Here is a 10999-nt window from a genome sequence, read left to right as displayed (position 1 = left end):
CGGAAGGAAGGTTGGGCAATCCTACTTCCGTAGTGATACTGCCTTGGAAACCCAAGGAGGGGTCGCTATGAGTCGGGGCCGACTCGACAGCAAAAACAACAACAACAAGAACAACATCCACTAACTGGAGTCATAATATATTTCATCACTGCCATTCCAAATCTAGGTAAATTAGCTCTTACTATGCTTTTGGGTTCTTCATAAAATCTGACATGGATTCGTCTCTTTCCTCCTAGGAATTAGATCTGTATATTTTTATTCTATTTCTTTGTAACAAAAAAGAAAGATATTTACTAAAATGGATTTTGAAGGATTTTAAAATGGTTTTCTCCTCAGGGAATATAATAAACTTTACTGTTACTGAGCAACTGTCCACAAAATATGCCACTGCAAACACACATTCTTCTCTTGCCCTACTTTGTACTCATTCAACAAATATTTGTTAAACACCAACTATGTACCGACTATGCCAGCATGAAGATAATTATAAATTTCAAAATATCTGTGTAGGCCAACATAAATGCCTATGCATCCTGATCTTGTTGCTAGTAATTCACTTCCTCCTTAAATCAGAGAGCTTCTTCCAGATTATGTCTATAACTGTCTAGAATATAAAAGATCCAAATAAAAGTCAATGAAGTATAAACTTCTTTCCTACCTGCAGCGATAAACTTGCATTATTATTCACTGAATTTAAAATATCATTTCCAATGGAACAGAATTCTCATTTTAAACAGAAAATACCCAAATTCATCTTGCTGTTAGACTCAAACTTCCCATTTTCAACACAGTATCTTCCAGTTCTGATAATTAAAAAATTATGCCAGGGTCATTAAATTGCAAAGCATAAATCAGGACTGTTTTCATTATTATCTTATCTACATTTCTTATAACTTTTAATATCAGTTATTGAAGGTTTGTAATGTTTGGGGCAGTTAGTAATTGAACAAAAGACAATAAACCTGGAGAAAACTGCATTGTCTGATGACAAACTATTTTATTTTATAACATTTGGGGAATGGCTTAATAAGTTAATCTTTGGAATTTTGCAAGTATTTTGAAGACACAACACTATTACCTAAAATCTATTCTCAATTGGCAAACTAGACAACAACATCAAAGAAGAGAAACAGAATTTTTAGATACTGAAAGCTACACGGTATGCTTTCTGTTCCAGAGTTATGTATATTTCAGAGCAAAGTTATCTGCTTAGTTCTTAAAATCTTCAAAGAAAAAGACAATCTTCTTTGGGAATGAAATAATTCAAACCAATATGTTTATCAATTATGCTTTAAGCATCTATGTTGCCGTTTTTGTGTGCTGTTGAGTCAATTCTGATTCATAGTAACACTACAGGACAGAGAACTTCTGAACACTTAACCATCACATCACCACCAGTCTCCTTAAGCACTATGTTAGGTGCTAAGAGAAAAGGGGATGGGGAGATATAAAGGTACATAAAGTTTTTACATCATCGTAGGGCAGACTTGAGTTTGAATTCTGGTTTCCAAAATTAACTTCCTTAAGTTTCAATTATACACTGAGGATACCTATCTATTTTGTGGGGTTATTCTGTTTTTTTAATATATATATATATATTATATGTATTATATATATATATATATATATATATATATATATATATATATATGTGTGTGTGTGTGTATATATATATATATATATATATATACATGTATGTATGTGTGTGTGTGTGTGTGTATATATATATATACATATACATATACATGTATGTATGTGTGTGTGTGTGTGTGTATATATATATATATATATATATATATAAATATTATTAGGAGCTCTGGTAGCATAGTGCCTAAGGCACTTGACTGCTAACCAGAAGGTTGGTGGTTCAAACTCACTAGCCATTCCTTGGAAGGAAGGTTGGGCCACCTACTTCTGTAGTGATACTGTCTCAAAAACCCAAGGAGGGTCGCTATTAGTCGGGTCCAACTTGATGACACATACCACCACCACCACAACATAAATATATATAATATATACAAATGTAAAGTACAAGGCAAAGTCCCTGCCATATAGAAAATTCTCAAAAAGTAACTTTTTTTTAAAGCCATTTACTGAACAAGGAACCCTGGTGGCACAGTGGTTAAATATTCAGCTGCTAACTGAAAGGCTGGTGCTCTAAACCTACCAGCTGCCTCACGGGAGAAAGATGTGGTAGTCAGCTTCTGTAAAGATTACAGCCTTGAAAACTATAAAGAGGTAGTCCTACACTGTCCTATAGGGCCTCTATCAGTCAGAATTGACTTGATGGCAATGGGTTATTTATTGAACATGGACTAACTGTCAAGCATCAGGCTAAGCACCATCTGCTTTGTTTAATTTTCAAAAAAGTCCTATGATGTAGGGAAGCATCAACACCAGAGGGAGCTGAACAAATGTGGGAGTGTTGTGTATATGCCAGGATTAAAACTCAGGTCTGCTGGACTCCAAAACTTACACTTTTTACCCTTTTATGTGGCATAATTTTATTCTATTTGGGTTATAGAAGTAAATTCCAACCACTCATTCCAGAAACTTGAGACTCATTCTAAAGTCCATTCCACTACCCACTCCCCAATCTATTTGGACGTTTGTGGTACAGTGAATTTCTTGGTATGGCTTTTCCAGCCACAGTCTTTGTTAACACTCACCAGACTACTGGGTGGGACCATGCAAATAATGTGTATAAACTCAAATGTGCAGACTGGTTAGTTCTGCCATACTGCTAGGCTTAAAATGAGCTCTCCTAGAGACAGAAGGGGGGATGGATCTCACTGCTGTCGAGAGAGAAGAGCTGGAACTGGAGGGAAGCACGTCCTTGAACCTGAGATCCCTGCACTACTAGACCTCCTTGGCAGAGATACCTGGCTGAGAGACGGTGGCAGTGGAACCAAGAGGCACAAGACAGAGCAGTGGCTTTGCTGGCCCATGGAATGAGAAAGCTGAATGTTGTTGGACAGGACGCTTGCTGGCAGAGTGGGGTGCACCTATCGATAGAGCTAGTAGAACTTTGTAACACTAGCCCAAGCAGGGCAGAGGCCAAGTGGAGAGGACAAGGGCCAGAGGCATGTCTGAGGGCATAGCAGTCCTGACTGAAGAAATGCATCCTGAACATGTTTCTAAACCTGAGTTGTAGCCTGTTACTTCCCTAATAAATCCCATAATCGTGAGTACTGTCTGTCAGTTCTGTGTAGCCACTGCAATGAATTATTGCACCCAACAGAGTAGTAGTGAGTGCTGTGGGAGGGAAGGCTGGTGTCAGAGTTAGTAAAAAACGTTGGAAGGGGGCACAGGAATCTATGGACTGGTTAGTTTTGACATACTTCTTCCAGGCTTAAAATGAGTCTCATAGGAATAAGCCTTGATCCTAAGGAGATTATTGATGGTGATCTTATTGATGGTGATTCTGTCTCCCTCTTGTGAAGTTAGAGGAGGTCAGAAAGTACCACCTCTGTGCCCTTTTTGCAACATTTTAAGTTGAGGAATGATGAGTTGTAGATTATATATACTTCAAAGTCTATTAACTTCCAGCCAAACAATAGACAGGCCTAGGTGGTAAACAATTTCACCAGGTAGCTACACTCCTTAGAACCAACCAACCCAGTTGATCAGAAGGTCAGCATTTATGCAGGGAGATAGCTCAGAGGGCAGGAATGCACAGGGAAGAAGGACACAGGGAAAAAGTAACCACGGGAAGGAAGTGGGAAGAGAGCCACTACATTGTGGAGATTGCAAACAATGTCATGAAACAAAATATGTACGAACTGTTGCATGGAAAACAAATATGCTCTGTAAATTTTCACCCAAATCACAATTTAAAAAAAAGGAAAAAAAAATCCCACAAAATCTTTGTTTCCTTATAGTTAAATGGGAGAAAAAGAGCTATCTTATAATGTTACAATTAAAAAAAAAAAAAAAAGGAAAGGATAAAGTCCCAACCCCTTTGCACTCAATATTAGTATTTTCATGATTGGACTTCTACCTTTTTGGAAGTTTCTAATTATGCCCCTAGGAACTCTGGTAGCATAGTGCCTAAGGCACTTCAGTGCTAACCCGAGGCTGGCGGTTCAAACCCACCAGCCACTCCTTGGAAGGGAGATGGGGCAATCTACTTCTGTAGTGATACTGCCTTGGAAACCCAAGGAGGGATCGCTATGAGTCGGGTCTGACTCGGTGGCACATAACAACAACAATACACACCTAGATGTTATATATGTTAACTAACATACACATGCATGTTTTATACACAAACACAGACACAATACATACAAATAACACATACATGTTAAACAAGCATCTTCATACTAGAATACCTTTCTTCTTGTGTCGAATTTCACAATTCTTCAATATCCAACTTAAGTATAACCTATTCAGTTCATCATGCCTTCCTGTACTGACTGCACTGTACCTTGTACATAACACAGGCTGCTGCAATTACAGACCCACCTAAGCAGCGAGCTCTTGGAGGACATGATTTGTACCTTAATTACCTTTCTATTAATACCAGTGCCTACAATAGTTGGGAATCCAAAAGAAAGTTTGCTGAATGAAAAATCCAAAAGCAACAATGGAACAAGTGGTAAATGGAATCACCCCAGTCCTTTGGATTAAACAACAGAAAGTGACAGTTCTGAAAGGAAGGCAAACAGTTGGCCAACATGGAAGGATTATGACATCAGGAAAAGACATTTCTTTACTATGTTTGTAACAACTCATTAATTGGCCACTAATTTCCAAATTTATTTTAAAACTAACATGAATCTAATTAGTTACATTATAATTGAGACAACATATGTAAAACTGATTACCTATTTTTTCTTCCAGTTCTTTTACTGAGAAGGTTGGATCATTTTTTACAGAAGATGATTTCTCTAAGGAATCCTAGATTTCATAGGAAAAACAAACAAACAAGCAAAACTTACTTCTTTACCTATGATGAACTGGACATCATGATTATATGAGAAAAATCAGTATCAAAGAGAATTTATATGAAAAGGAATTTTGATAAGTACTCTTTTTTCCCTTAGTAGAGCAGGTAATACCGACCTTATGCATACAGTATTGTAAAAAATTGTATCCAAAGTCAAGATGAACAACTTGACGTATTTCAAATGTATAATGTAATAAGATTAATGATAATTATAATTCATCACACTTTTACAACACAACTTTTGGAGAAAACCTAAAATTCTAGCCATGTTTTTATTTAACAGTGTTCTTTCTATACATAATATGTATAGCACACACAACTGATGTCCAAGTTTTTTTTCATTTTAGTTGTGCTTTTGATAGTAACTGTAGAATTTGGACAATTTAAACCCTTAGTCATTTAATCTCATATAAATTCAAGATTTTAAAATTAACTACCTCCTCATACAAATGACCAATGTAATAAACTGGATACACAGTATGAAAATGAATGTACTTTCCAGAAATCTGCCATTTGAACTTAAGTGCTAAAAATTTACCTCAACTTCAAAGTATAAAAATATTAACATCCTTTTTCTCTATACATACGTACATACATACATACATACACACACACACACACACACAGAGTGAGCTCTGGTGGCATAGTGGATAAGGCATTTGGCTGGTAACTAGATGGTCACTGGTTCAAACCCACCAGCTGCACAGTGGAAGGAAGACAGGGCAATCTACTTCCATAAAGATTTATAGCCTTGGAAATCCAATGGGGGTTGCTATGAGTTGGAATCAACATGATGGCAGTGAGTTTAGTTTTTTAGGTTTATATACCTATGTATAAGTATATAAATAACATCCGTATTAGTATATATATACTTCACAGTACATAAGTACTATAGAACAAAGAATTTATTCAAATCAATATACTAGAAATAGACAATTTAACAAATAAAATTTAAACAAATACCTTCAGTAATGCCAATTCTGTTCTTACACCTTGCAATTCAGATTCTTTTTGTTCTAGTAATGGCCTTACCTTTTCCTGTTCCTTTATACATGATTTTTCTTTTTCATTATGAATTTCATTTTTGCTATGTAACAATTTTTGAGATGCTTCTTCAATCTGAATTAAAAGATCCTGGTTTTCAAGTCTTGTTTTTTCATTAGCATTCTTCATTTCTAGAAGATCAAACTGCAGGGCCTCATTTTCTGACAGGGTTTCTTCTAACTCTTTCCTTATTAACACCTTCTCTTGCTCATACTCTTCTAGTAAAGATCTAAGTTCTTTACACTGAACTATGTGCTCTTCCTGAGTGCACTTAATTTCTTTTTCTAATTCTAGTATCTTCTCATCATACTGAGAAACCAAGTTGTTTTGGTCTTCATTCATTTTTGCTAAGGATTCACCTACAACTTGTAGGACATTTATAACATCTTGCTCTTCCAAGACTTTTGACCCCATTTGTTCAAGGAAACCATACAACTGAGTTTTGACAAATAACTTCTGATGTTGTTCACTTTCAAACTGTTTAGTTAAATTATCTCGCTCTTCAACTGTTAACTGTAATTTCTTTTCTAATTCAGTAATCTGTTCTTTTAGGCTAATATCCCCTTCTTTTTGAGACAGAAAAGCTTCCAAATTGCTACTCAATTGGATTTTTTCTGAGTGTAGTTTGTTATTTTCCTCATTAAGTGACTTCACTTCAGATGACAATGCTTCCTGTTCTTTACATAGAGTTTTCATTTGAACCATAAGCTTTTCTAGTTGTTGGTCATTTTGGTCCTTTTCTTTTAAAGTCTCTCTTAGTTCTTCTGTTAACTCATCTACTTTTTGTTTCAGTTCACTGTTGTATTGGGTAGTTTGCTCTACTTTCTCCCTAAGTTCTGTAATCAGTCTTTCTTCTCTTTCACATTTTTTATGGAGGTTATACATCTCTTCAACCGAATGTTCCATTTTATTTATGAAACCATCTTTTTCCTCTGTCAGAGAACTTATCTTTGTTTCTAATTCTTGTAACATGGTATCTCTCTGACTGAGACAAATGAAATACTCTTCATTCTTTTCTTGAAGGTTCTTTATGGTATTTTCAAGTTCTGGTATTAATTCTTGTTGAGATAATAATTTTTCCTTTTCCCCCTGGAGACAATTCACAGTTTCAAGAAGAGCATCTTTTTCATTAAAAGCAGTTCTTAACTTCTGCTGTAGTTCATGAACATCAGATGCTTGCTGTTGCTTCATTGACTCAAACTCTTGACTTATTTTTCCAGCAGATTCCCCCAGCTCTGTTTGCAAAATTTCCATAATCTCTCGCAAACTCTCATAATTTAAGATTGCATCTTGCTTTTCTTGCTGCAGATTTTCACATTGTTCCTTAAGACCCTGTATTTCAAACATTAATGTTAATTTTTCTTTTTCTGAACCTGACACAGATATCTCATTTAGTTCTGATATTTCCTTTTGATGTTGTTCTTTAAGATTCTGTATTTCTTTGTTATGCTGTTCTACAATACAGCTAAATTGCTTATTTGAACATTCTAGCTCAGATTTTAATTTTTCAATTAGCCAGCCCTGTTCTTCTTTAGCTAGTAACAGTTCATTAATTTTAAATTCTAAGTCTTCACGTTCATGGAAAAACTCATCTTTTATATGCTGGGCATCCAGTTCAAGTTTTAATTTAAGATTATTCATGTAAGTTACCTCATCTTTCAAGATACTATGTTGAGATTCCAGTTCTTTTAAGGTACGTTCTAAGTGTCTGACTTTTTCATTCACTACTTGCTCTACAATAGCATCTTCTTGTGAGAGCAAAGAACACATCTGTTTTTCTTGGTCTGCATGTGAGGCTTTCCTTAAGTTTTCTAATTCACACTGATATTTCTCCTGAATGTTCTTCTCATTTGCCTCATACTGTTTCGCTAAGTTCTCCTTTAATTGATTTAACTTATTTACTTCTGCTTCATGTTCTTTAGCAGAGGCTTCAATCTGGCACATCAAGTCTTTCACCTCTTCTTGGTGCATAGCTTGCAAGTGCAAAAGTTCTCCTTGTAAACTGTTAATATCTCTTTGGTAATCCTGAGAATTAGCCTCAATGACTTTTTGGAGATTATCAATTTCTTGCTTCTTCTCATTAGTGGTAGCTTCTAACTGCTTTTGCAGATCTAAAATTTGCTGCTCAAAGGCTGGCCTAATTTTCTGAATTTCACCTTGCAGTTTTTTAACATTATTTTCAGACTCACTCTGAAATTTAAGTTGTTCTGAAAGTTCTAATTGTTTGTTCATTGCTTCTTCCAGTTCCTTTTGCAAGTTATTTTTATCTTCACTGTGTTTAGAATGTACTACTATCAATTCATTTTTCAAATTTTCAATTTCTTTGATGTAGCTTCTATGTGATTGTTCAAACTCTTTATGTAGATCTTCTACTTTATTTACAGAATCCTTTAAAAATAAAAATAAGCATACATACATCATTTAAGATCAAAGAAACTTCTGCCACCAGAAAAAAGTATTAGTTACAGGCTAACTAGAAAGAAAAGAAATAAGCAGAAATAAACATAGAAAAATATGATGGTAAGATGATAAGAATTCTGCTTAACGCTTTCCTATCATATATATGACAACAGATACCAGCAGTACTAAATCTATTACTCAAAAGTAGTAAATAAAAGCTAGGAAATCTCTCCTGTTACTTAAGTTACAAGGTTTTAACTAACAACTCCTGAATTGACTAAAAAGAGGTTTTTTTTTTTTTGAGAAAAATTAGGCCAAGTCTAATAAGTGAGACCATAATGAGAAAATGGTACAATTTTAAGGAATATCCTGAAACTGAATATGCAATAGTATTTAGAGTATGTGTGAGATCAATTTACTTAATACTTTTTTTTAAAAAAGTAAAATAAGTACTTTTTTTCATTTTTGATTAAAGAATGACATTATAGCTATAAGGAAGATTAAAAAAATACAACAAGTAAATGTTAGTTCTGTGTCTATAGAGTTAGGTGATTTATATTATTTTTCTTTTAAAATCTTAGTCTGAGTTTCCTCATTTATAAAACTGGAGTCAATGCTTTTCAAGGTCTTAGCTCTCAAATTCATGAGTATACTATCTATATGTTGATAAAAAGCAATAAATGTATTAAATTTTAAAATCTTTCCTTACCTCAGCATCCTGCTTCATTTTAACATTTTCTTTCTTCAAAGCAAGACACTGTTGCTCAGTCTCTGCCTTTTCCAGGAGAATGGCATCCAGACGTTCAGTCAATGCCTGTTTTGGAATAGGATGATTTGTTTGCCTGAGGTTAAAAATGGTCTAATTATTGCCTCATCTTTTTTACACCACTCTAAAATGAAAGGCTTAAAAACGTATAAACACAACATGAACAAAGAAAACACACATCAGAATGAGAGATTTCAATACATTTTTAGAAAACTCAGTGGATAAAGAGAAGAAACTCAATTAGAGGAGGAAAGCTACAACCTAAGGGCCTGTACAGAGAAATACCCGAGAAGCTGGCTAAGACTCTTTGGAAAACTAAAGGTTCAGAGATTGGAAGCACTAGGTATTATTGAGGGAGGTGTAAAGTGTGGGGCACAAAAAGTAAGAATTGGCGGACAATCAGGGAGTAGCTTCTAGAACAAGAGACAAAAAATAACCACTGTCTCCTCTCCCTCAGATACATGTTTATTCTCTGCACAAACTGAATGGGAGAGAAAGTAAGTAAAACAGCAAACAATGCCACAACCAAAAGTAAGTTCTTTGACAAGCTTATAAAATAGGCAACCTCTATAAACACTAACAGGAGCTTTGGTAGCATAGTGCCTAAGGCACTTGACTGCTCACCAGAAGGCTGGCGGTTCAAACCCACCAGCCACTCCTCGGAAGGAAGGTTGGGCAATCCTACTTCCGTAGTGATACTGCCTCGGAAACCCAAGGAGGGGTCGCTATGAGTTGGGGCCGACTCGACAGCAAACAACAACAACAACAATAAACACTAACCACCACTCCTCGGAAGGACGGTTGGGCAACCTACTTCTGTAGTGATACCACCTCGGAAACCCAAGGAGGGGTCGCTATGAATCGGGGCCACAGCACATAACAACAACAACAACATAAACACTAACAAGAGAAGACAGAAGTCATAAAAAAATTAGACTAAATCAAGAGGGGGCACAATTATATATCAATTAAGAGACTAAAAAGTTAAAGATAATATTATGAATAACTATTCACAAATAATATTGAAAACAAATTAAATGGATAAAAATTCCTAGCAAAATATAGCTTTACTGACCCAAGGAAAAAAAAAGTAAAAGCATAATTAATACTATAGCTGTTTAAGCAATCAAAGCAGTGACTAAATAATGTCCAACAAAGAAAATAAGAAGGTCTAGATGGTTTTACAGGTGAGTTCTATCACATTTTCAATGAAAAGATCCTCTCAATATCATACATAACTGTCTAGACATAATTGAAAAAAAGACAAATTCCAAAGTTATTGTACAAAACTGGCAAAACTTAATACCAAAATGCAAAGACTTTACAAGAAATAATATTACAGACTCATTGCATGAGTCTACAAGCGAAAATTCTAAACAAAATATTAGTCTATGATTACCACTTCTAAGCATTCTACTGGAGATCCTAGTGAGTGAAATAAAGCATAAAAAAAGATATTAAGACAACCTTATGAGACCAAAATGGCAGTATTTCCTCAAAAACAAAGCTCAGAAGGCAGGTAGGAGCAGGGCTGGAAACGGGAAACCCAGGGAACCTAGGGAAGAGTACTGTTATACTGAAGGGAGTGCAACCAATATGACAAAACAAAATCTGTTGAAAGAGTTCCAGTAAGAGTTCCAGCAAGATGGCAGACTAGACAGAAAGAATGCACAGACCCTCTTCAACAAAGAAGAGGGAAACCAATTAACACAGTCATAGAAGATAATCCTGGACCCCTGAGCCTTGAAGGGAAGGATATAGAAGTGGACTAAACCCCAACTAGCAGAAGAATTTGTATGAAAATACCAAAAAAGGTGACATACGGAGCTGTGATCTGGCAG

The 10999-nt window shown here is 35.3% G+C and overlaps 1 protein-coding gene across 1 annotated transcript in view; it reads right to left on the bottom strand.

The window, feature by feature from the left end:
• GCC2 (GRIP and coiled-coil domain containing 2) overlaps nt 1-10999 on the bottom strand; it is a 110397-nt gene that overhangs the window by 68848 nt on the left and 30550 nt on the right. Inside the window, exons 4-6 of the mRNA XM_007942364.2 lie at nt 9102-9206; nt 5912-8380; nt 4827-4899 (exon numbers count right to left, since the gene is read on the bottom strand). Coding sequence (XP_007940555.1) covers nt 4827-4899; nt 5912-8380; nt 9102-9206 — 2647 coding nt within the window. The remainder of the gene's footprint in view (nt 1-4826; nt 4900-5911; nt 8381-9101; nt 9207-10999) is intronic.

Source organism: Orycteropus afer, unplaced genomic scaffold (assembly GCF_000298275.1).
Source record: "Orycteropus afer afer isolate SDZICR_OR568_19922 unplaced genomic scaffold, OryAfe1.0 scaffold00089, whole genome shotgun sequence".
NCBI classification, from domain to species: Eukaryota; Metazoa; Chordata; class Mammalia; order Tubulidentata; family Orycteropodidae; genus Orycteropus; species Orycteropus afer.
The sequence above is the reverse complement of the archived record's forward strand: the minus strand, read 5'-3'. Positions and strand labels throughout refer to the sequence as shown.